At 31.0% G+C, this 26,597-nt stretch overlaps 1 protein-coding gene across 2 annotated transcripts in view; it reads left to right on the top strand.

Moving 5' to 3' along the window:
* Positions 1–2,970: 2,970 nt before the first annotated feature.
* LOC134708471 (LIM/homeobox protein Lhx9-like) overlaps positions 2,971–26,597 on the top strand; it is a 37,477-nt gene continuing 13,850 nt past the window's right edge. Inside the window, exons 1-3 of one of the 2 annotated variants that reach the window (XM_063569029.1) lie at positions 2,971–3,513; positions 7,264–7,469; positions 17,907–18,247. In XM_063569029.1, the coding sequence (XP_063425099.1) occupies positions 3,400–3,513; positions 7,264–7,469; positions 17,907–18,247 (661 nt within the window). In that variant the 5' untranslated portion in view covers positions 2,971–3,399. Of the gene's footprint in view, positions 3,514–7,263; positions 7,470–17,906; positions 18,254–26,597 lie in introns of both variants that reach the window. The other variant, XM_063569028.1, reaches the window with a different exon arrangement.

Genomic DNA, 26,597 nt, shown 5'->3' with positions numbered 1-26,597 from the left:
CGGAAACAAGATATAGTACTTACGAATGTGCGAATGGTACTAAAGCACCATAAGGAGGCTCTTAGCTACTTTCTTTCATTTTTATATATTATCCTTTTTTTTTAATACTATGTACAGTTTACTAGTATTTGGATGACCACTCAGATAGTCGAACAGGGCGTACCTATAGCAGTTGATTTTCGACTTAATCAGAAATGCATTTTGGAAGCTGTCAATCATATCAAATCTCTGTATCTAATTTGTATCAATATCACGTGATTAACTTCAGATGTATCCAAATACTAACAGTATTACAATAGTGTGAACAAGTGCATGATTGATGTTTGTTTACGTTGAGAGCCAATGATATATAAACATAGAGAATATATCCAAAAGTTTGATTAAATATTGCAAGAATTGTAGCAACACGAAAAATTACCTCACACGTGCCGCACGAGGATTTATGCAATGCAGCAGAAGTATATTTTTTTTCTTTGCGATCGTGTAAATATTTTGTGTGTCTGTTCTTGAACAAAACAAAAATATGTCTTTTGGTACAATGAAGGGTGTCGTTAGAACAAGCAAACAAAACCATAATACATGACGTTTGTTTATAAACCAAGAAAACAATCATCACACAGAACAATGACGGACCACACATTATTATTTACACGTGCACAATTCTCATTTCTTTCAAGGTGGAAAAAAAATAGTTGGTGTCATTCTGTATAGATCAAGGGGTATTTTTATGTTAAGATGACTGTCATGGATCTACAGGGAAAGTGCCAATCTATTAATATTCCTACTACTACCGAGGGTGTTTATAAAAGTGCTCATTGTCTTTTTTTTAATTCTATTTTTTCTGAATTTCCCTATGGTATGTTATGAAAAAGAAGATAATGCCTGGTAGAACACAACTTATTGCAAATCTCTATAAAGGAAGGATAAAATTTATTTGAGATATCGCCTAAAAATCATAAGAGAAATAAATATCGTGTTTTAGACAGTTAAAAAACCTAAATATTTAAAAAAAATTCGGCAAGCCTCGCATTTTAGAAATTTTTTTAAAAACTGTCTCGAGAGGAGAATATTGTAAGACCACTTTCGAGTTCATCCGTCACCGGAAAAAACTCGTCAATTATACGCGCCTTTATCACCGTCATTTGTGCGTTTAGGGGCGTCGTCACTTTCCTTCCAATGTTGAGCGAGTGGTTGGAAAACTGTAATTCTATATTGTACGAATTATTCGGCAAATTCAATTCTCAAAATTGACAATCAACACTGATGTCATTAGGGAATTGTCAGTAAGTACCTACAGAGCAACCATTATTTCTAGTTTATCCTGCACAAAGACGATCACTAAGACGCTTGATGAACGTAAATAGTGCAGGGATACAGGCGAGCCCCTCTATCTGGTAAATGACGTCATAAAGGCGTGCATAATTGACGAGTTTTTGCCGGTGACGGATGAACTCGAAAGTCGTCTAATGCAGTGTTGTAATCTGTATATCTACACATGAGTCTGACTTTCGTATATGTTTGGTAGTGTTTCATTGTGTATTTAGAGCTTTTAGAGCTGTATATTTGCGCTACTAAAGATATGTTAAACCCGTCTAACAATTTTTTCACATACACATTTTCTACAGATATATATTGTACGGAAACCAGCCAATCGGTTTCTCGATGATCTTAAGGGAATGCCTGGGACACTATGCAAGCAATATTAAAGTCTGGTCTTGGTTAGATCCAAAAACTTACTTACAAATTTAACGATAGTAAAGGCATTTCGAGGATTTTTTGTCAGAACAATTCTAACTAGCTCCCTCTTTGTATGGAACTCGACAGGATGGGTTCTTCACGCGGAGCAAGATTTGCCTACCCTTTCGGAGCACCTACAGATCACGTCCATTTTTTTGTAAGGTTCGTGTTGCTCCGTCTTTAGTTTCTATGTTGTGTTTTGAGTACTCTTTTTTTTTGTCTGTTTGTCTTTTTCTTTTTCTAACTTTTGCGTTGTTTATAGTTTATTTTTGGATTATGAGTTTGAATGTTACTATTGTAACTTTAGTATCGTTCGCATCTATTTTATGAAATAGTAAACTGTGAGAATTCCAAGGATAAAATAGATAGTTTCTGGCAATAGAAAGCTAGACCCCTACCGAATACATGCAAATGATCAGAAAATATAAAAATTACATTTTTACATATTGAAAAACTAATGGCCTTATGTCAGATTCTCAGCACTTCAGTTTAGTCTATATAGAAATAATGGCTATCACACCTCTTCAAGTTTCCACCTTATGATTATTGTGTACCGTTCAATGTAGATGTTTGTCAATATTTACAAACAAATATACTTCTGTATATACACATGGGACACATATAAAACATGTACACAACTTGTGTAGCATGTGGTCTTCATATTCTTACACAATAACAAAATAAGCACACTTGTACGATATAAATATAACATTGTGTCTTTCTTGTGCATCTTTCAAGTTATAGACTGTGTTGCAGACCTACAGTCAAACCTTTAAAAAAACACAATGATTTGTTTCCATAATTTTTATTTGTAAAGTCAATTATCTTTTCAAAATATTTATTTATATAATATACAGTGTATCTGTTGATATCTTAGAAAAAGCGTTATGCATGAAACAAACGGAGAATTAAGATTAATCGGCTAATAAAAACATACAAAATTTAAGATCATATATTAAAGACGATTTTAAGATTTACTTTCCTATTATGTGATGGAAGAAATGTCCAGCCGTTCAAAGAGAATATCTCACAATTTATTCAATGACGGACGTATTATACCCGCTGTTTCCATAAAGAGATAATATTTCCAAATCTGGATTACGTGAAGTTTGTCAAAATTAAATAAAATATAAAGAAAAATACACGTAAATTGTAGTAAAATAATGGATACTTTTAAATTCATCCAAAATGTGTATTCCGAAAGTATAATTATGAATGTACGCTCCTCCTTGTTTTAGAAAAATGATTGATTAGTTGTCCAATGAAAATTCGATGAAGTCGGATTATTCTCAAACTGTCAGCCAAATATCTGTTACAAGTGTTGAAATCTACATTCTTCAATCAGACTCCGCCTATTTTATTATCAGAGAAATTTCGCTTGAGGCGTAATAGTGCTACAATCTGAGAATAAACAGAACGTTAGACTATCGCATTAGGACAGTTTTACTTTGCAGATTTAAATTTTTTGTCATAACAAAAACTTAAGTAAATATTAATATTTAAAGGTGTTTGGAAATATCTTTTACAAAACAAAAATCTTTTAAGAAGCGAAAAGTATTTTTTTAAAGACGACATTTATGTTATTTTCACGCGTGGACATGCACTAGGACACTAAGGTTAAATTCAATCAGTGAAAAGTGACCGATTTTAGTGAATGTATACATGAAAGAAGAGGGAATGGTAGAGAAATCTAACCTCTCCCTATCAGAGGGGGGATTTGAGACCTCTCATTACTATGGCACTGATTCACACTTTGATCATCATGCTGGAAGCAGGGTAAGTAAATTTTATTTTTCTTATTATTATTTTATTAAAATGCAATTTGTTCTTTGACAATAAAGCATGGAAGGTATCAAATTATAGGCATACAGAGTGTCTGTCAAGAACGACAATATCATTAACAACCTTAAGGAATTCCCCTCAAAAAGACTTGTCCTTATATTTTTAATGATATGAATAAAATGCAATGTTTATTATATGCTGATATTAGTATCAGCCTCAAAAGTATGAAAATAAATGCGTTTGTAACAAACAAGGAAAATGGTGAAATGAACTTTGAAAATAACAAATTGAACAACGCGGCTCTGGACTGCATTTGCAGAGTCAAAGACTATTTGTTGAAATATTTGATAAAAAAAATACAAGAACATATAACAATTTTCAAAGTTTTGTTAAAGAGCATCATCTCATCTAAACAAAAGGAGTGTATTTAGTATAATAGTATTTATACTATTAGTATTCCTATATGCATCATTTAATAATATTATAATGATGTTAATATTTTTTTTAAAGATTTAATCCTTCGTTTTTCTAAAAACCAAAATTTGAAGAATTCATTTCAATTGAATATTTCTTTCAAATATAGATTTGAACTAAATAAAATATACGTTTTAAAATATCTTTATGTGAAAAATTAAAAGTTGTCAACTATTTTCGTGCAAGAGATAGTATATATCTGATTACAATCTTGAAGACTGCTTTGAAATTAACGATTGCCATAATTTGTTAGTTGTTTTATGAGAATTAAATGATACAAATTACAGATGAAAAGTAGACAGAAATGTTACAAATTGAATTACAAGATGGTCAAAAAATTGAGGAATAAATATGTGTGACTATGATAATCTGGCGGCATGTTTCGTGTTGTACAAACTCGCTAATAATTGGTGTAAACGAGATTAATCTAACCGCAAATTAACCGATAATAAAGTGGATTTCCTGATATTAATAATTTGTAACATTTCCTGACCCTTTTCTGTCCACTGTTAAAATGAAATAAAGAGAAATTTCAAAGCGGGATCTATTCAATATTTCCTCTATCTCAATATTTAAGTGATAATTTGAGAAAAAGACAATAATAAGTCACATTTCGTTCTATAAACTCAACAAACATCGAAATAAGGTTAAAATACAAAACTTTGCATATACATTCTCAGTTCAATTCTCATATACATGTATTCTATGTTTTGCTATTTTTCTGTGGAGACAATTCGATGCTTATTAAGTTTTATTGATGGTCAATTTTATAAAAAAAAATATAAGAATATATTTTAATGAACACTGTCACTTTTATTTTATTTTTTGAGAATCACAAAATACATTTTTAAGTTTCAGTTGATGTTTTTCCAAAAAACTTTTTATGATTTATAATAAAATAGAATTCACCAAATTAGGACTCCGGGAGAGCATATAGTATTTTCACAAAAATATATGCATTTCAATCTAGACAATAGATATATATATATAAAATACAAACACCCGAACACACACACACATCAAAATTACAACAACACATTATGATAAAAAAATTAGATATATATTTTCATAATTTCTATATAAAAAAAAGAAATGAAACCAGATAAATTGCATTGTATTGTATTGTGTTGTATATAGAAATAAGATAATGTGGTATTGATGTCAATGAGACAACTCTCCATCCAAGTCACAAGTATATATGCATACTATATAAATATTTATCTCGGCTACAGTTTGTGTACCGGAGGAGACTTAATCAGTTTTACAAACTTGTGTTTCGTCACTTTTTCAAATTTAAGCAAGTTGGATAAGCTTATATTACTAAACCATTCTGTCGACTTATTTTGGTTTGACCTTTGCATATTTATTTCAAATAAAATTATCTTTCAATTAAAGAAACAAAATGGAGATATCCCAGCTATTGGATAATAATTATGTAACATGATTTTTTTGTTATTTGAAATTTTCAGATATTATATTCTGTTTTGTTTTTAACTTTAAATGTGCATTTTTTAAACCAGATGTTCGGAGAGTCTGTAACAAAAATTAATCCTGACACATTCTTTTACATAAAATCCATTGCTAAGTAGCCTGATAAAACCCAGAACAGTTTTATGCATGTTTATTTTTTATGTTGCTTTCACGGAAAGAATTTTGCATTTAAAATAGTTCTCTGTATCCTGGGTGTTTTTGCTTATCAGGAAAGTGTCACCATCGAAATACATCGGCATTTATCACTCGTGTAAGATGCTTATCGAAAGTTGGTGATTGTGTCAGAAACCGATCGAAAGTGACGCCTGAAATTAAGGGGAGCAGATTGCAGATAAAATTTATGTTTTTCTCAAATCGTTGTGAATCTATTTATGTAAGATTCGACATGTTTTGAGAAATTTAAGTTATTGAACGGAATTCAAGTGTAGCAAATATATAAATATATATATACAACTCGTCTAAACATCAACCCAGACGTACTTATAAATATATATATGCCCAGATTTTTCTCTCTCGATTATATAAAAAAAGAAGATGTGGTATGATTGCCAATAAAACAACTCTCCACAAGATACCAAAATGACACAGAAATTAACAACACTACATATTTATATAATGGGTTAATTTTACAAAAGATGACTTGGATGGAGAGTTGTCACATTGGCATTCATACCACATCTTCTTATATCTATTATATATTTACTTTGTTACACGATAAAATACAACATTGACAACGTAGTACCTCAATGGGTATACCAATAGTATACTTACAAGTTGTGTTTTTGTGAAATATACACGGTGTCTGATCCTATTGCCAATGTTTTCGACAATAAAATTTGTTTACACTTTATTAATACTACACGGAGATGGAAGTTTAACCTGAAACTATGGGACACAAATAAAACATTAATCAGACAGGCGTTTTAGCCAACGTAATGGGCGTAACAAAATGTATTCAATTTTTATGATTGCATGTCTTCAACCCAATTTTTTAATTACACTGGTCACATTCATGCGACTACAATAACATTTTAATTTGATAGTAAGCAGATGCGTTTGATTCGACCGAATGCCGGTAGTATCCGATTATTTACTCGAAAATTAAGTAAAGATGGGTCACGTGTCTCTAATAACATACTACAGTTATTTTAATTACCAAGTACTTTTGGTTAATTGCTTTAAGCATACGTTCTAAATAATAAAAATAAATCTTGGTCCAATTGTACAAACGATTTTTATAGAGTTGACAATCTCGAGAATTTGTCACGCCGATGATACCCGTACTGAAAATGTCAGAAAGCTTAATTAAGCAAATCGTCTGACAGAAAAAAAATGTCTTCAGGGAATGTCACAGATTTTTCCAAAGATCCGTTTTTCTCAGTAGAGCAATGTCTTCAATATATTTTTTCTGTTTATAAATTATCTCTAAACTTTTTCATCAAAGTGTTATTAAATTTTCTACCAATGCAGACCATTTTTACAGCTACAAACAATCACCCAGTTATTCAAAATTTGAGAATAAACAATATATTACATTTCTCAGAACTATTTTTTGTTTAGATATATTCTTATCGATTTCGTGTGAGAAGGTTTTTTTTTTCATTTAATCATAGCTGGCAAAAACATAAGCACACAATTTTGATATTGAATTGAAATGACAATCTATAGCGGGTATTTACATAGCATGTTGCTAAACCAAATTATTTGCCTTCTCCTACCTTTAATCTGTCTTTCTTAATACCATAGTATAAGTGATTATTATGTGTTTCTTTATTGCAGACTATGCCAGTCCTAAATAAGTTTGAAAGTCAAAGTTTTTGTGCTGGATGTGGAATTCGTATACTAGATAGGTACTACTTACTAGCTGTAGATAAACAATGGCATGTATCATGCTTAAAGTGCTCAGACTGTAAAATTCAGCTGGATTCAGAGCTCACCTGCTTTGCAAGAGGAGGGAACATTTTCTGTAAGGATGATTATTTCAGGTGAGAATTTACTTTCCTTTTTGTAAACGAATTTATAGCTGACTATGTGCGGTATGAGCTTTGCTCATTATTGAAGTCGAACAGTGACCTATAGTTGTTAATTTAGTGTATCACTTGGTCTCTTTTGGACAGTTGTCTCGTTGGCAATTATACCACATCTTCTTTTTTTGTATTGACATATATATAGATATGTTGGTATTATCTTGACTTTTAACTTTGCTCGTTATGTAAATTATTCAAATGTTGACATTTAGGGGGGGGGGGGGCATTTAGTATTAGTTTTTTTTCTAGATAGCACCTTAGAGTCACGGATCTAGGAATAGTCTAAGATGTTGAGGAGGTCCTCAGAATTGGTAGTTGCATGGAAGACAATATTTTGACCCCCCTCCAAAAAAAACCAAAAACAAACCTGATATTTTACTTTTAAATAACATTTTTAAGGGGGCGCCCAGTCTGAATCCGCGGTAGCCTTTAATTACTATAAAGGATTATCAAGTCAAATATATACGTAAGTGTATTTCACTGTGTCGGTGTTTCCACATCGAGGGCTTGTGAGGTCCAGTTGTACTATTCTAAATAGGAATAGATATTTTAAAGAGAGAATCAGGCAAACTTTACTCTATTGGTCTAAAGTTGGTCGTTCTTCAATCCAAAGTATGCTTTTAAATAAGTCAAAAATAGAAAAAAAAATCCTTAAAAATTCATTAACGCATGTGGAATCTGTTCTCATTTTATGTATTTTACCACAAGATGTGATTTTGTTGAGTATTTACTTGACAATTGTATAAATTGCAAAAAGCACGTTTTACAAACAACTGCTTATGAATCAGAAAATATAACAAATTATCATCTATTGAAAGGTTATAAATGATTTGTAAAGTTAATAGAAAGTTTTTTTTCACTTTATCTTACGATTTCAATAAAGCTATTTCGAAATCTTAATTTTAAATATCAATTCTCCGGTTGAACATTAACCTTGTATATGAAAGGATACGAGTATTTACCCGGAAATTTGGTTCCATCCGAGATTTCTTTTTCCATTTACTTATTTAAATATTTGTTTCAATTTTACAAAACGCCAAAGGGTGTTCTTGAATTAATAAAATAAACATGAAACATTTGATTTTACTTGTTTCAAGTAAGGCTTTTATAAATTATTTAAATATTTACTAATCTTGAATGTCGAAAAGTAATCATGTCAGACGACTTAAATTCGGTCTTTTTAACTTTAGTAAAACTGATTTTTTTTTTAAATTGTGAGTTCATCATACAGACGGTTAAGATTCTTTGAAAATTTAAATATAGCAATTGTACTAAAATAAAATTGAGAATGTTTTCTTCGAATTCTGTATATTACTATGTATGTCTATTAAAGATTTATACGTATTTCAAATTTAAGTAGTAGATTATTTGTTCCCATATTTTATCGGTATTGTAATTTTGGAGATTATATGCTTTTCTGGAAAACAAATAATGTTCGTATTTTTCTTTGCCTGTTTGCATGTTTGAATCTTAAATTTTAATTAACATTTAAATTATTGAAACTGTTTGTTATTATATGTAAAAATATCTTTCTTTATACCATTATATCTGGGGTTTTTTAACGAAATAAAGAATCTTGAATCTTGAACTCCCAAAAAGCTATTTCAAAAAGTATAAAATGATTAAAGTTATTGTTGAATATTTTTTTCCAGTAAACAAAGAAACACAGTAATATTCCCCCTCAAATGAAGTGTCAGCTTGTGTACTAAGTGTACATGCCTAAAACTAAATTGAAATATGCGGGTATGTCAAAAGGAAACAATATCGATTAGCCAAATCAATTTGTAACGGAAAATGATCTTTTTTATTCACTACTTAGCGACTCATATGTCGGCGGGTATCTTTTGTGTAACATTGGTAATCTGTATTCATACCTAATAATTTTATATGCCCCGCATGGCTTGGTATTTATCGTCTATACAATACAGTAATTTTCTAGCGTCATTCTCAACTCTCCCGTTTATTTAACCTTGCTTTACGAATCTTGGTGGTCTTATTTCCCCTTTTCAATCCGTGTAAATATTTGATTAAGTTCATCATGTAGTATCATATTTTAATATTTATAGGAACAAGAGTGCACTTTAAAGGTAAATAACTACCAAGCATTGAGAATAAGTTAATGAAATGGAACTTTCTATTTCTATAGAACCAGGTATTAACGCATGGGTTCTACCCCTGTTTGTTCTTTTGTATGCATAACCCAGGGGTTGTGATTTCTAAAATTTTCAAACGGAATTGAAGATCATCTCTGTGTATGAAAAAGGAGACACATGTATGATTTATCTTTTTAACATAAGTATAGAGAAAACTCAGACCTGTATGAAATTTACATACAATGTAGAAAATTGATATCTATAGCGTTTTCCAATCGACCAGATTGATATGTTATACCCACCATTTGCAGATATGTTATCTATTAAGCAAACAAATTTAGGAATTGGCTAGCAAAGGAGTAGGTCCGGTAAGGACCGATTTTGGTCTCAAATTTCAAATTCATCTAACAAAAGATTTTGACCACTTTTCAAACACTTAAGTGTCTATTTCATTTGAATCAATTAGTTTATGTGAAAGATTTGAACTGATTTAGTCATTAAAAACGATCCGATTCAAGCTCATATATGAAAAATCAACCAAATATGCCGAAAAATGTCACTTTTCGGATGTTTTTTGTCAAAAATAAAAGTGGCCGCATCCGTGTTCATCCTCGACCTTTATATATGTTATGTATTATCATAATACAACTTCCATTTCAATATTAAGGATGAACACGAATGCGGCCACTTTCGTTTTACACGAAAACCGTTTTAAATTTAACTAAAATGCTAAAATTGTGAAGAATTCAGTAATTTAGAATGACTTTAAGGTGCCAGTACCCGATATATGTTTATTGTATAGTCAAAAATAGCCCACATTTATTTAGCAGAAGCACTCTACTGTTCAATTAATAACTAAAAGTTTTCATTTTATCAATTTTATAAAACTGCAATGATTTTGAGGCCAAAAAAGGCTCTTACTGGATCTACTCCTTTTCTGTTAGGCTCCATACACTTATTGATTTAGGGGTATAGAGACCCGTTTGGTGTGCTCATATTGAATATCATGGATTTTTTTTGGATTCATTCAGTTCTCTGCCCAATTGTCTGAAACAAAATTGATGTGGGGTAGGAGTTGTTTTTGTTTTTTTTTTAAATTCTTTTTTTCTGCACTTACATTCTGTTAGTTTACTTTGGTCATTGCAAAAAAATCGTTCATTACTGCACTGTTGATAAATTTGCTACTAAGTCCAGTTGCCGATATTAGAATGTAAAGGAAAGCAATGAGATAAATATAAAACTTACTTTCTGAGAAACTTCTCAAACACATGCAAGAACCTGAATGTGTCCCAAGGCATACTGGTGACCTCAGAAGCCTATAGTATATAGAAGCAGTCAACTGCAATGTCTGTGAAAATTAGAACGGATCATGACTTCAACCATTGAATTTATAAAGTCTGGCCTAAGTACAAGAACCTTTGGTGCATTTTGAATTACATATCTGACTTACGTAACTGACTCCCGTATGGCAAGAATGTGCAAGACCAAACCGAGCATGCGTAGTTTAAAAGCCAAAATCTGAATCTAGACCTATAAGGAATTATATTATGCTTAAGCACGGACCATGAAAAACACATCCACAATATTGCAAAAATGGTTATAATTTAAGCAAAATGCAAAAGTTACAAACGTTATTTATATTACATTTATCAGATTACAAAAAGTTCTTATTGTACAGTAAATTGGCCAAGGGGTTTGTTGGAGCTGGGTTCTTCTTTATAACACGTAGAAACATATATATTGGGTATATTTACATATGTTTCTGTTGAGGTATATTAAAACACTATCAATCAAATCAGCATCATTCTGCATATACATAGGGCCTCTCGTTTATTATATACAGTGTATATAGAACACACAGTCAGCTTTCAGTCAAAACACGTGTGAGGTTTTAAACTATGAATTTGATTTTTTGAAGAGCAAAATAAAGAAACAAGATATTTTTACGTGACGAAGATAAATATATTTCTGACAAAATCTTTCAGTTGGAGTATTTATAAAAAGTCTTTAATCTCTAAAACAAACAACACAGAAATTTGGAGTTCTTGTGTTAGAAATGTGCCGATATTTGTTAACCTACAAAGAGATTTAAACTACTCTTGAGTACAGCCTTGATTTGTTCAATTCTCCTATTGAATTTCGACCAAAGAGTAGTTTGCTCATCTAATACAACGACAGAACTTCGAAACCTCGCGTACAAGCAGACGACAAACTGCAAAATCACGTCATCACGGCATTCATGCATCAACTCTTTCAGCTCTAGGTTTAAACAAAGGAAATTGTGTCATTTTTTTCAAAATTAAACCTATATTATAGATTGGAAATTGTGTTAGGTTCTTTTTCCAAAATAAAGGCTATGCATGTAATAGATAAGAACCAAAAAGACTTTAACAACATTCCTAATTTTATTAAAAAATTATACACAGAACATATAAATCTTTGTGATCGAAAGAGTTAAAAAAAATCGTCGGTGCCTTTTAATAAGTTTGATGTTTATTAATCTTATTTCCCTTTATTTTTTTCTGAACGAGAAAACAATATTTAACATGAACGTTAGAGAGATTAACCATTCTTCAAATTGCAAATGATTTTATAAAAAAAATTGAAAATAAAGTATGAAAAAATAAATGCATGGCCATTTATCTGGAAATAATATATATTTCTGTGTATTGATATTTTTATTTCAATAATTAGAAATACTCAATATCAGTCAACTGTGAAAATTGGCACCAGAATTCCATGCTTTTAAGATTTTCAATTATGAATTTAGAAAATATTGTTGAACCGTAACTCAACTAGAATTGATAAAAAGTCACCGAAGACATGAAATGCTATACGTATTCACTACTGCTTGGTGCTAATCTGTCAGTTCGGAAATTATTACAAAAATATTTAGTTATAATTTGTCGTTCCGGACCACCAACCTTGACGATCTATTTCGTCGTTTTCCTGCTTTTTAAGTATTTTAGAAGCAGATTATATCAATGCATTTAATACAATCACTGTTGCAGGAATCGCTAGAGTTTTATTGACAGACGAGACTTCGAGTTCATTGGCGGGAAAATGGCACGGGGCGAAACTGAGCTTGAAAATGTCATTGGAAACTTGATTTTTCATTCGCATGATTTAAATCTTTGGTTTTGTCAGTTGGTAAAGAAATCGTACCTGAGTGCTGTACCAAGTTGAACTACTGATTGGAGGATAAATTGTTTTACCAGAAATAAGACCGGGAGGGTACTTCGGTGCGTAACACTCGGATATTACTATACCAGTTGCAAGTTTATATGTTTTTATACAATGAAAGAGAAACATATTTCGAAAAATATCAATATTTCGGTTTATTTTCAATTAATTTGCTTCTAATTTTTGGCGTAATGATATGTTTTTATTGAAACGAGCAGAAATAATTGAACCAAATGAACTTTGATCCTTGAACTTCGTTCGTAAGATAATGATATTCGATTGGTTACGAAATACCTTATATACATAACTGCATAACCAACTATTACGATTAAGCTGAAGGGATTTATATTCTATTGCAACTCTGAACTTTTTAGCTGTGCTATGACCCAGCATGTTACAGTTTCATTGTAGAAAAGAGTTTAGTTTTATTAAAAATAATTAATTTTAGACTTAGTCACATTGATATAGGAGAGACACGTAAAGTTTCATACTTCTTTCGAAAACATGAAAAAGCAGTCAAGAGTTCAACTAGTAAAAGGAACATCAAAACTTAAAACGTTAAGGGCATACGATACAGTTTTGATCCTGTATTTACAAGTTCATGTAAATTTGCCTATAGGCTATTTTTTACCTGATTAAATCAAATATGTAATAAAAAATATACCTTCATGTGCTACTTTTTGCGTAAAATGAGGTCGAAATTTTGTATATTTGCTCGAATTTCAGATTTGTGGCCGTAATGTCTTGTTCGAAAGAAAGACATAACTTTTTTGTTATAAAAGATAAAAACAAACTGTTTTTTGTTAAATAATCGGTAATTTCTGTATTTTATAAATATCTTTAAAAAATATGCATTTTTGTATTCAGAAATGACTTATAGGTTTCATAACGAGTGAGAATTAGATATCGCTTGATATCAACTCGAGTTATTTAATTTCAATATAATAATAAACGAGCCTGTGGCGAGTTTGTTATTACTATTTAAATTAAATAAAGAGAGTTGATATCAAACGATATCTAATTCTCCCGAGTTGTGAAACCTATTTCTCTTATGGTAAACATGCTTTTTGGGCTTAATAAAAAAAATCCGCGAAACGTCGACCCAGTCGCTTGAACATAACTGCATTGTGACGTCATATGTCCTGTTCGTCGTCAATCTTCAACATAAGACTTTTTTAAACATTTTGTACGCTTCAGAATGTAATAATATTTTAATAAGAATATATAATAAGGTGAAAAGTGTGCGTATTTTCTATATTATTGAAGAAATCGCTTATCTCCGTTGCAATGGAGGAAATGTACATCATTGTGACCTTTAACTGTCAACAATGACCTAAAGAATAGCCAATGAAAATGCCGCAATATCGTTTCAGGAGGTTTCGTTGGCCAATCAAATTAACGCATTTTTCGTATCACTTTTTCGTATCACACTCCGGACAGTGTGATACGAGAATTATCTATTCATGCGAGAAATAGATAACAGGCCCCAACCATAAGAGAATCATATTTATCAAATGTTCATGAATTGAGGGAACAAAGTAATTTTTAACTACATGTTTATCACAATTAAAAAAAATCCTCTATTTACAGTTTTATAAAATTTGGGTCATATAATCTCCCTGCAAAATGAAACCAAATGCCGTTTTGAAAAATAGGGGTCCATGAACTCGTTTTCAAATTAAATCAGTTTGAATGATAAAAATCAGTCGAAAAGTGCATCTTTTCCCGATATGTCACAGTTTGACGTCGCGAAAATAACAAATTACGTTAGCAACGTCATTACTTTCCTTGTAACTGTATCGTATGCCCTTTTAAAATACTATAGACATAACATAACGATCCGATTGTTTTATTTTAAAAGAAATGTAGTGCAGATCTAGATCACATGTTTGAGTGTATAAATTTGCAAAGAAATCATCGATGAGACAGTAACCTAACAACTCATTAACACACATGGTCTCTTCCTTCGAGAATATTAACATGTACACCAAATTCAGAATTTGATAATCATTATCAATTTGTTTTTACATTGATGTTTTTTTGTTAAGTGCCCTTTTCCAATAAACTTTAACATGACTTTTAATTGTCAGTGTATTTTACCTTCGATTATCAATGTCTTTATCCTTCGATAATCCGTGTATATCATCTTCGATATATAATCAATGTAATTTGCCTTCGATAATCCGTGTATATCATCATCGATAATCAACGTAATTTACCTTCGATAATCCGTGTATATCATCATCGATAATCTATGTATTTTACCTTCCATAAAATAAATCAATGTATTACTTTAGAGTGTATGTTTACCTCCGATAATCAATAAATTTACATTCGATAATTCGATAATTGGTGTATATTTACCTTTGAAAATCAAGATATTATTTTCGAGTGTATGTTACATTCGATAATCAGTATATTTTACCTTCAATAATCAATTTATTACTTTAAAGTGTATTTTACATTCCATAATCCATGTATTTTACATTCGATAATCAGTGTATTTTACCTTCGATAATCAATATTTTTAAGTATTATTTCGAGTGTATTTTATCTTCGATAATCTGTATTTTACCTTCAATAATCAATGTATGACTTTCGAGTGTATTTTACCTTTACTAATCAGTGTATTTTTACCTTCGATAATCAATGTTTTACTTTAAAGTGTATTTTATCTTCGATAATCCGTACATTTTACCTTCGATAATCCGTACATTTTGCCTTCGATAATCCGTGTATTTTACCTTCGATAATCTGTATTTTACATTCGATAATCAAAGTATTATTTTCCTTTTCTTATCAGAGAAACCAAAAGATATTTTTTCTCAAATATAAAAGTACACTGGCCATGTATCTGAGAGTATCTTTACGTTATGCTTTCAATATTAAGCAAAAACAGGTGGTCAAAACATTGCAGGTGTTTAAAGACCAACGGAACTCAGCAAAATTCTTCCTGTAAGAAGAGGTCAAGGATCAAAGAATATAAAATTTGCAGAAATATGATGAGCATAGTTTTATAGTTAACTAAACATTAATCAAATTAATATAAAGGCATACCTGCGAAAGAACAATACAGATGTTATGCCAAACCCGGAACAGATGACGGGTCTGTACCAACTGTTGTGTTTGAAATTATGTTTACCAGATGTAAACGTACAAGTTGAAAAAATAAAAGGACGATCTGTATAAAATTTACTTATATCTCAACAAAAACTATATTCAAAGTAAACATTGAAGTATTTATTGGGTTTAAGTGCAAACACGTGCAGTGTTCCCCGCCCAGTGTACTCCCACCGCCAAAAATCGAGGTGAAATACAGATAAACTCTTGAGAACCGTGCATTGGTCAAATCTAATTTATTAATTAAGCCTTTACGAGTAGTCCACGTGGCAATAAGTGTAAAACTATTTATAACCTAATTGAAAGCACCCGGTATCGCATGTAATAAATTAATATGCAAGAAAAATATGCAAGTGCACCATCCATCACAAGCTATTATTGATTTTTGAAATGATGCACCTTTACCTATGCTTAATACAGCTTTTTGCGTTTAAATATTTCACAAGTTGTTTTTGAAGTGTTTCATATGGTATTGCAAGTCTTGTAGTTTGCAGAATCTAGGGGACTAGTTATTACAAATGATCGCTATGCCATGATAGTGTCTTATTGGTCAAAGACAATTAACATACGGAAAAAAGGCCGAACATAAAGCTTAGGGAATTAGTTTGAACTAAAACACAAAATTCGTAATTTATTTTAAAAATATCTTCTATATAATTAAAACGCCATCGCTCGCTTCAAATATTTATGTGTGTCGACGAAAATTGGAGTAAAGTTATTCCACAAATATACATACATGTAATACCAACAATATTCAAACAAAACAGCATTGAATCGAATTCCTCAAGTCGTAAAAAAATGAAACAAATGAAAATTCTTGAAGCACCAGAATTTATTAATACAATACAAAATAATAATGAAAAAATGTTAAGTATCCGTTGAAGAAATATAATTGTCAAAATATAACTTTAAAATGAAAAAAGTTATGTTAAATCCCCAATGATTTCTTTGCATTTTTAAAGAAAAAATGAGATTTCATTGAATGAGAATTCTAAAGATGTTATGGGTGGTCTGATATTTAAAAATGAATCATGACAAAGCGATTTGAACTTTTCTTTCAGGGGCGTTTATTTGGTTTCCGGATCCACTAAGATACAATTGCATCCCACCCCTGTTCTAAGTATACCAACAATTCTTTGATTATCTTTTGAGATAGCAAAGGAACGAGTTATCTTTTCCGCTGTTTCGAACCAAAAACAGGTCAGCCTCTGAGGCGCACTTGCACTTGTATAAACTAGTACTCAGTTCAAACATTATGTAAATATAAAAAAAAGAAGATGTGGTATGATTTCCAATGAGACAACTCTCCAATAGAGACCAAAAGAACACAGAAATTACCAACTATAGGTCACCGTACGGCCATCAACAATGAGCAAAGCCTATACCAATGAGACTACAGTTTTCAGGGATGGGTTGTTTTGAAAAGGTATTTAAAGACTGTGACTGCCCGGGTCTAATAAAGAAACAAACGTTCTCTTTCATTTCTTATGAAGAGATTAGCAGAGGATGAATACAGTCCCCTTTCCCCAACCAAAAACTCGGACAACAACAAAAAACAAGACAACAAATTATATTAAAAAAAAACAGGTTCATATTTTATCATTTTCAGTAAAGCCGATCATACCTACGGTATGGGATTTTCTCATTGTTGAAGATCGTACGGTTGCCTATAATTTCTTACATCGACTTCATTTGAACTTTGGTGGAGCTTTGGTGGATAGCAATCTCATTGGAAATCCTACCACAACTATTTATTTTTTTAAATTATTAAGAACTGTCAACCATTCTTAAGAGAACATGTGAATTATTTTTTTCTTCCTCCATTTCTACTGTAGAAATGATTTAAAATAATCCATAATCAGGAAACATCGTACGTTAAATATAGTTTTAGTACTGACCTTGTTTCAATGTTGTAAGATATGACACACTTTTATTGTTATATTTTCTAAACATCTATATATTGCAGGATTTAAATAACCTAATTTTATTATCTTTCCAGACGATTTGGAGTAAAAAGATGTGCGCGATGTCATCAGGGGATTGCAGCAAACGAACTTGTTATGAAAGCGCGGGATTTGGTCTATCACATAAACTGTTTCACGTGTTCATCCTGTCACAAAGCACTTTCAACCGGAGACCAATTTGGTATGAAGGAAAATCTTATTTACTGTCGAAATGACTACGAGTTATTATTCCAAGGAGAGTATTTTCAAAGTTTAACAGACGACTTATCTTGTCATACAGATGGACATTTGCCATTTTACAATGGTGTTGGAACTGTGCAAAAAGGACGCCCTAGGAAAAGAAAAAACTTACAAGACAATGACTTATGTCCCCCGGGTATGGGTGAGTCTCTTGTGCTATCAAGTTTATATTTATCAGACAGAAACTACAGTCAAACCTGCGTAAGAGACCACATGTGTTAAGCAAACACCTGTATTAAAAGCCCACCAAATACAGAACCCATGTAATACATGAACTGAACATGTATTAAAAGACTACCTGGCTTAAGATATCACTTTTTTTCGCTCTCCCTTAAGTGGTCTCTTAAAACAGGTTTTACTGTAATTCCAAATTGAATATGTTTCGAAATGCTTTAGGTAAAAATATATGCATGTAGACTAGTAGAATTCATCTGACGTAACTGACCTATTAGTGTATGTTTAATCCATTCATTATATGTAAGACGGGATCTTGTGCAATGAACATTTCCAATTTATTTCTTTTGGTTTAAACACGTTTTAAAAGAAGCCCTTGCAACCGTGACAACCGGTTCTGTGACATCAAGGCTACTCCACCGCTCCACCGACACTGTACCAACTAGCGCCTTAGTCAACTCTACGAACTGAGCTTGAATGATTTTCAGAAAATACACGAGTTAGCTTAATCAGCTTATGGTTTACCATGAGCTTAGTTTCAGCTGGTAGGTTTTTTTTTTACATTTTTTTGGTTTGTTTATATAAACTGGTGTACAAGCTTGAATTTTTCTTACGATTCCATTGGTATTTCTCAAATCTGCATGACCATAAAGCGAAATGATTAAACAATAACGCATCAGATTAAGGAAAAGGATTAACTTTTTGTCTGGCGATTGTAAACAATAAAAAAATTCCCGACTGGATTCTCGAAAGACATTTCAATACGTCCTTTATTGTTTTATATATGAATACAGTGTATACATTATTGTTGGCAATAATAAGAGGAATTCCCATGGTCCGGGGAATTCTGTTTCATTTTATTGATGAATACGACAAAAGTAAAATGAGGCATTTCTGGGTTTCTGTAAATTAAGTATGTCTTGAGGAGTAATGAGGTGTCAGATATAAACGTTCGGAACTCTCAATACTTCGATGAGGGATGAAGGTGACGAATGATAACCTACTGAAATCGGCAATGGTTTAAGAATTCCCAAGAAGTGTCAGAGTTGGAAAATGAATTCATTAATCATGAGTCTTGAGCTATCAAGACGTAGTTATTTGTATAATATGAATAAAAGAAAGCATTGTACATACAGCAATGTGATATTAGCCGTCCTATGTAATGTCTCGGGTAAACCTTAGCTAGGGATTCTGCAATGGATCATTGCTGGTCACTAGATGGACTAGAATCGATGGCCAAAGTAACCCTCAACCATTGATCTACAAAGTTTCCATTATTTTAGGGCATAAATCAGTTGCGAACATATTTTCTGTTTTCAATCTTTTCATAAGTTATATAGTGATACTGTTTTCCGGCGCACAAATGTTCTTACCGGGGTTTTTTTTTTGTGGCGTTTGTTACTGAAAAATTGTTTGCTTTCACTATTTGAATTTCATAGCATTGTTAGCTTTGCTGACTTCTCAACTAGCTGTATTCGTCTTCCGTCATCTTGTATTGCTAACGATCGGTCCAGATTTCAGGCTACTGATTTTGATAATCACCTAAGTTTGTTAGTAGTTTGAAAATGTTTAGACGATATAATGTCCAAAAACTTTTTTTTTTTAAATAAGATAGCATTTGAATACTATATAATGGAAAAAATGCATGCACACCCATTTTTATCATAAGTAAGACAGCGAGAACGTTGGTCCCTTTTTAAGATTTATTAATTATAAATCGTTGATGGTTCTATTCTGTCACGTTTAATATTGCTTTGTTAGTATAATCCTATAAAAATATCAGAATTTGCAAAATTCAACGTTTTAAAAAGAAACAGTGACCTGTAAGTTTTTAAAACCTTTTTCGTTTTGAAATTAGCCCGATATAAATAACATGTTGGCAAAGTAAATATTTTATCTCCAACCCTCATTAATATTAATATTATGTACGTGCATTTTAAACTTCTTTGTGTAAAGCGCAAAAAGGTTATATAGCGTCGTGTGAAAATCTTTCCATAAAGTTGGATGAAAAAGTTTCAATTACAATATGAAAAAATATATAATGAATTTAAAATCTTGCTGACAAAGTTTTTTGAGAGGTTGTGATATAGAAAGGATAGACCTCTCTTGCACTGTACCGTATTTTTGAAAGCATGATATTTTTTTTTTTTTTTTATCGGCCAGCGATAACCTCAACATAAGTCATATCTTTAATGTACCAAAATGACATTCTAAAAATGTTGTCTTAAGTCTTGCATAAGTTTATTTAATACATGTTGTTCATAATCCGTTGTGTATTTTATTTCTGATAACAGTGAAAGATTTTTGGATAAACTGAGAATTTTGATAACAATTTCATCAAATTTCCAAGTTTCATCTGATATCACGATATTTTTACATTTTAGAATAACAAATATTTTTTTCTTCACATTTTTCCTTCTGGTCTTTTATTGACTCAAAAACATTGTAGATATTGAATTATACTTTGTTCTGATTTAAATCAAGATAACATAGGCTTCAGAAGTAGGATGAATTCTAAAATTCTGATTAAATGTATTGATTATATATATATCTTATTTAATGCATATTTTCTAAATAAATAAAACTCAATAAAATAATTTTTTGAATTAAATAACATTAGTAAATGTCAATTCGGAACTGACTTCTGCTTTCTTTCACACACTAAGAATTTTATCTTAATTTCTTTTAAATTGAAAATTAATGACGGTGACCCTGCTTCACTTCATTATCTCTCAATGCTAATGACAGATTTAACGTAACAAAGACGTAACGTCGAAATGTATGATAGTACCGCATCATTGCTTGTCATCGCTTTCTATCTTATAAAATCAACTGTGAAGATAACATTCGAAAATTTACAGGAGATTTTTTTCTATAAGTATTTTAAGTTTGAAAAAAAAAATAACTTGTAAACACGTATTTTTAAAATTCATCATTGATGCCATTTACAATTATATGAATTAAAAAAAAAGAAAAGAAATAATACGATTGCAGCAAATGAGGCAGCTCTCATCAGAGACCAAGTAATGCATTAGTATTAGTCACCGTAAAACCTTCAACAATGAGCAAAACCCATACCGCATGGTGAGCGATGGAAGGACTTGAAATAAAAAATGTAAAATAATGTTTATTTTTATTCAGCATCAACAGCGCCGTCAAAATCAGCGCACTTGAATAAAAAAAATAAAAGGATTTAAAATAACACAAAGAAACGCTTGCAGTTCTCTGTTTTCAAAGAAATAGTTTTATATTTTTCCATATATTTATAAAAATATATCATTTCTTTAAAAATGTATTAAATGTCTTAGACAACTCGTCAAACTAAAAAAAAAGTATGTGTATTTTTGTCACTGCAATACCGCCTTCCAAGATCAATACAAATTAATGAAAATTGATTGACGGAAATTGACAATCAAAAGGAAGGAGCTAAATGTAATATGCATTATGAGAATCAATGGGGAGAAATCCGACCTTATTATACTCTTGTTTAAATAAGAGATTAGTTTTATTAAGAATCTCGTAATTGAAAACGATCTAGCCTTTTGTTGTTAATATGATTATGAAAAATCAAATAAGAAATTCATAGCTCTCTGAATATTATTGTTTGTTTTCATGCATAATCGAATGCTGTTGAATTATTTTCATGAAAATTGAAAATGACAGTACTGCGAAAATATGTCAAGATGCAATTTGATATTCAAATGTTTGATTTTATTTCAAAACGATATATTAAACTTGTTAGTTAATATAATACACAGGACGGATTTTATTTATTTCAAGGTTTTGATCGAAATGATAAAAAATACAAGGCAGTATTTCGTTATTCAGAACGTTGCTCATAAACTCCAAAGCCCTTTCTGGCGCGCTTGTCGGTCATAAGTCAAACTGGAGACCTAAATTCCAGAATGTCAAATGTCTTGAAGAATCAGAGATATGTGCATCATAAAATTTAACAATTTGTATAATTATCGAAAGTTGTACATTTATAAAATCTCCGTGCGCGTGCCATATTGTCTTTAATGGACACTGCCACATTCGCCTCGTTTTAATTATAGCTGATACAGACAAATTATGTCTATTTTATTTTCAAGATGTAATCTTGGCCGGGGTCGTGGCACCTACAACGGATAAATTCTGTCAAAACTGATTTTGAAGATAACAGACATTTTCTGACCACATAGCAGAGAGTCCTCGGATGTTTTATGTTAATTTTGTGTTTAAAAGTAAAACTAAAATACTGAACTCCAATGCAAATTCAAAAAGGAGAAGTCCACAATAACATGCATGGCTATCAATCTATGTACGAGTCTTGAAGTTTCTTATCTCATTTGTTTCAGTGTTAAGTTAAGCATTTTTTGCTATGTGCTCTTTGTTTATTTTTTGAGGGGACACCGCGTGTTGTTATTCGTATCTTTTGGACAACATTAAGAACAACTGCATACCAAACATGCATTCTTTTGTTATTATGTCATCTTAATATTCGTAGTTATTGCCAATTAGGCGCAAATGTAATCGGTGGCTTGTATTTCATAAAATGATGCACAAGCACATTTTACTGCCGAACGAAAAGTAAGAAAAAAAATGTCTCACTGAATTCGACTGTTAGCTGAGATTTGAAGTTGTTTTTAACAAAACGTGAGAAAATATGTGTCATCCTTTATTTTGATTCTACTTAACACACCTGAAGTAAACCTCTAAACAAAGTATTGATAATCTGACGATTCCAACTGCGGACATGACCGCGAACTGTAGATAATCCGATCCCGCGGCCATGGTCCCGACAGTGGTAATTTAATCCGCCATTGTTTCATACCTTTTCTGTTTTTCAGATTTTACAGCAGGGGTTTGGACAAAATTGTGACATATTTCCCATTCATTCGCCGTCTCTAAAATAAATACAATAGCTTAACAATTGGTCAAGTACACTTATAACAACTGTACTCGTTCGGGCTTCAAGGTGAGATTCTAAGATGGCGGTCGGACGTTATTTAAACAGCTTGAAGGGTTGACATATTTGTTATTTTGCATAACATGTCTGAAGATTTTTTTCCCCAAAGCAACATATCAGTGAAAATTCGGATGTCGAATAAATGAAGTGAATTAAATGTATTGGCAGTTATATAACATGAAAAAAAAACACCTTTAAAACCAAGGCTGTAATTTAAGTTTGGCGTTTTTCTACTGAATATTTTGACGCGGTACAAACTGAAGTCTAAAAAAATCGAGCATTTTTTATCATTTAGTAACTACTTGTATTTGATGTTTTTAACAAAGAAAAAATGTCTATCAAATCATTTTGTGAAACTTTGCAGTTAGTTGATATGCTGAAACATGATGTCTTCTTCGTTCTAAGATGCAACGTTTCTCTTGTTTTTCTTAACCAAAAAAAAAACTGTTTAAAAGCGGTTTATTAGCGCGTTCTGTGACAAGTGAAAAACTATAAAATTCTTTTTTTTCTAAAGTAAAACGAACTAAAACTTTTTTTCGGCCGACGTAAGAATAAAAGTAAAGATAGCTGTTGAAGTTCTTCTGGTATAAATGTGATTTTATCAGTTTATATTCCGTTAAATACAGATGTTTTGTTACAAACTTTAGATGTTTTCAATATCGCTTAGATTATCTACCTTCAACATAATTCAAAATTGTTCATTCCTATTTTTTATTTAGGAGAGTGTATCATCAGAATCGTTATCACTTAGACGCTTTTTTCAAAGAAATGTCATACCATTTGTGAAGACGATACGATAAAATTGCCGTCATAACGACGTGCTTTTTACAGAAATCTTTTAAGAAATATGAGCCCAATCTATAATATAACAATTTAGCGTCAATTTGTTATTGTACAAGGTTATCATAGGTTTATGATAACTGATACATATTGTTGTACGGTTATTATCCAGGCAATGGGAATCTTAATAAAAACACGGCCACAACATTTGTTTCAGATCAAGACCAAAGCTGTTAGTATATATATTTAATTCTGTGAGATTCGACTTGACTTCAAAGATTTACCCTCGATAATATATCTACATTTGAAAACTGATTTATTCACAGAAAATCAAGTGCAAATAGAATTCCAGCCTCAAGACTCAGTACCTTGTGAGAGTTTATTTTTGCCTCAGTTTTAGATCAAAATTTGTTTTATTGCGTGCAGTTTTGATTTGTGTCGTACCGAATTGTCATATGGTGGTTTTTTTTCTATGATAGTATATTTTTATTTTGATAAATGCAAATAATAGATGTCATTCAGTATACTTTTGTTGTTTGGTATATTGAGTCATTGAGTCAGAGAGCAATGCTTTATTAAGATAGTGGGGAAGATATGAACAAATTAAAAGCAGATTTATGAAATCAATTTGGTAAATTTAAAACGATTTTGACAAAAAAATACAACAATTGAAACATTGAATAAGAAATAAGTTATTTTGGTGTTTTTTTTTCAATCAAAAGGTTCATTTTGTTAGCATTGATAAGTTGGCATTTCAGAATTCCGTTATCATTCGTCATCTTGGATTGAGAAATAGCAGGACACAATGGTTGTTGATTTTCAAGCAAGTCGGTAAAATCTTAACGCAAAAATGCAATTCAGTCATTTGAATTTGTTTCAAATTAACATTTATTTATAATTTTAATTTACACTAAAACATATTTTTCTATAGGTCGATTTTTGTTGCTTGATTTCTTTTTTTTTGTTATGCAAGACTTTGAGGGGAGATAACTCAGAAATAGTCCAAATTCTAGAGGAATCTATTATGATATAGCAGGTAAAAACCTAAGGTAACCAGATTTTCTCGTTTGAAATTCTTGAGGCATTTACGTAAGAGGTAACTTCTAGTATTTAATTTTAAAATGCTTTCATTTAGTTTTCAACGCGCAGAGGAATATTTTTTTAACATATCACATCTATATACTTCATTTTGACGAAGTAGAAAATGTTTTTATATATTGTTAATAGGAAACTATAAATATAGAATCAAAATTTCCTAAAGATTTTATTTTTATTGATATGTTTGTGAAAATATTGCGATTCACATAAAATTTAGGGTCGAGAATTTAGATCTATTAAAATCTGTGTTTATATATAATCTTTTCACTCCGCCAACGGACTGGGATCTTGATAAACTTTTATAAATGACGAATGTTATAAATATAGACAATCAGATTGAACCGATAAAATTATAGGTGCATATAATGTAAATCAAACGGTTTTTCCTCGACAAAATATCAAGAGGCTCTTCCATATATAGTCATTGACATTAAAAGATTTTTGGCTGCATCTCAGACCTAACCGACATCTGGTAGCGGATGTATCAATCAGTAAACATCCTGATGGGATTCTAATTTCGATCATTTTAAGGGTGTGGGTGTTAAAAAATAATTTGGACAAAACATGGTTTTATCAGTTAATTGAGTTAAGTGTTGGTCCTTTAGATATATTTTGTCACAAAGACTCAGTTTTACGTTTTTGGCATGGTGTATAACATACCAAAACAGTCTATTTGGTCAGACCTTAATATCGAGACAGCAAAATTACTTTATTCTGATATAAGATAAAGAAAATATATATGAAGATTTAAAATTGAATGAACAGTTTATATTGCAAAATTGTTGTACAAAATAATAGTGTATTTTATTTTGTGTTTGTGATTTTCATATTGCCCATCAAAGATCCTTAATAATTGGAACAATAAATATTCTTATTTTTATACTATTTGTAAAAAGATGAAAAATTGGAGATATCTGAATTACACAACTATAAGATAAGATATTTAAGATATTTTATTTCCAATTATGGGCCCCAAAGGGCATAAACATTACAACATCAATAATTTTTTTCATAATACAATACAAACAATGAGATAAAAAAAAAAAAGAAAGTTAAACGAGAACTATATATCTTTATGAAATAATTCCAGTAATAAACTATTAAAGTACATACATATAACATAACACACCCTATGTAATCATCCGGTCTCGCTCCGCTTAGATTTTATGCGATTGTTTCAGTTTTCTTCTCCTTAATTGTCTGTAAATTTCAAAAGGATTTACACGAGGACGAAGGGATTTACATGTAGTAGTCATTCGAACTAAGTTTCAACTACAGCACACATAGATTATATATATGTATATATAGAAGATGTAAGTTCGTGTCTCAATAGATGTCTTAAATATCAAAGCTGTGTGTACAAACGATTTCGAGGGTGCAAATCACTTTGAATTTTCATGAAAGTCTTTCGTGGGTTTGAAACAAAATTGTCTAGGATAAAGCAAACTGAAAAAAAAACTATTTCTTTTTGTATGTTTTTTAATTC

This window comes from Mytilus trossulus, chromosome 2, assembly GCF_036588685.1.
Source record: "Mytilus trossulus isolate FHL-02 chromosome 2, PNRI_Mtr1.1.1.hap1, whole genome shotgun sequence".
In the NCBI taxonomy this organism is placed as follows: Eukaryota; Metazoa; Mollusca; class Bivalvia; order Mytilida; family Mytilidae; genus Mytilus; species Mytilus trossulus.
Note: the sequence above shows the minus strand (reverse complement) of the source record. Positions and strands in the feature narration are given on the sequence as shown.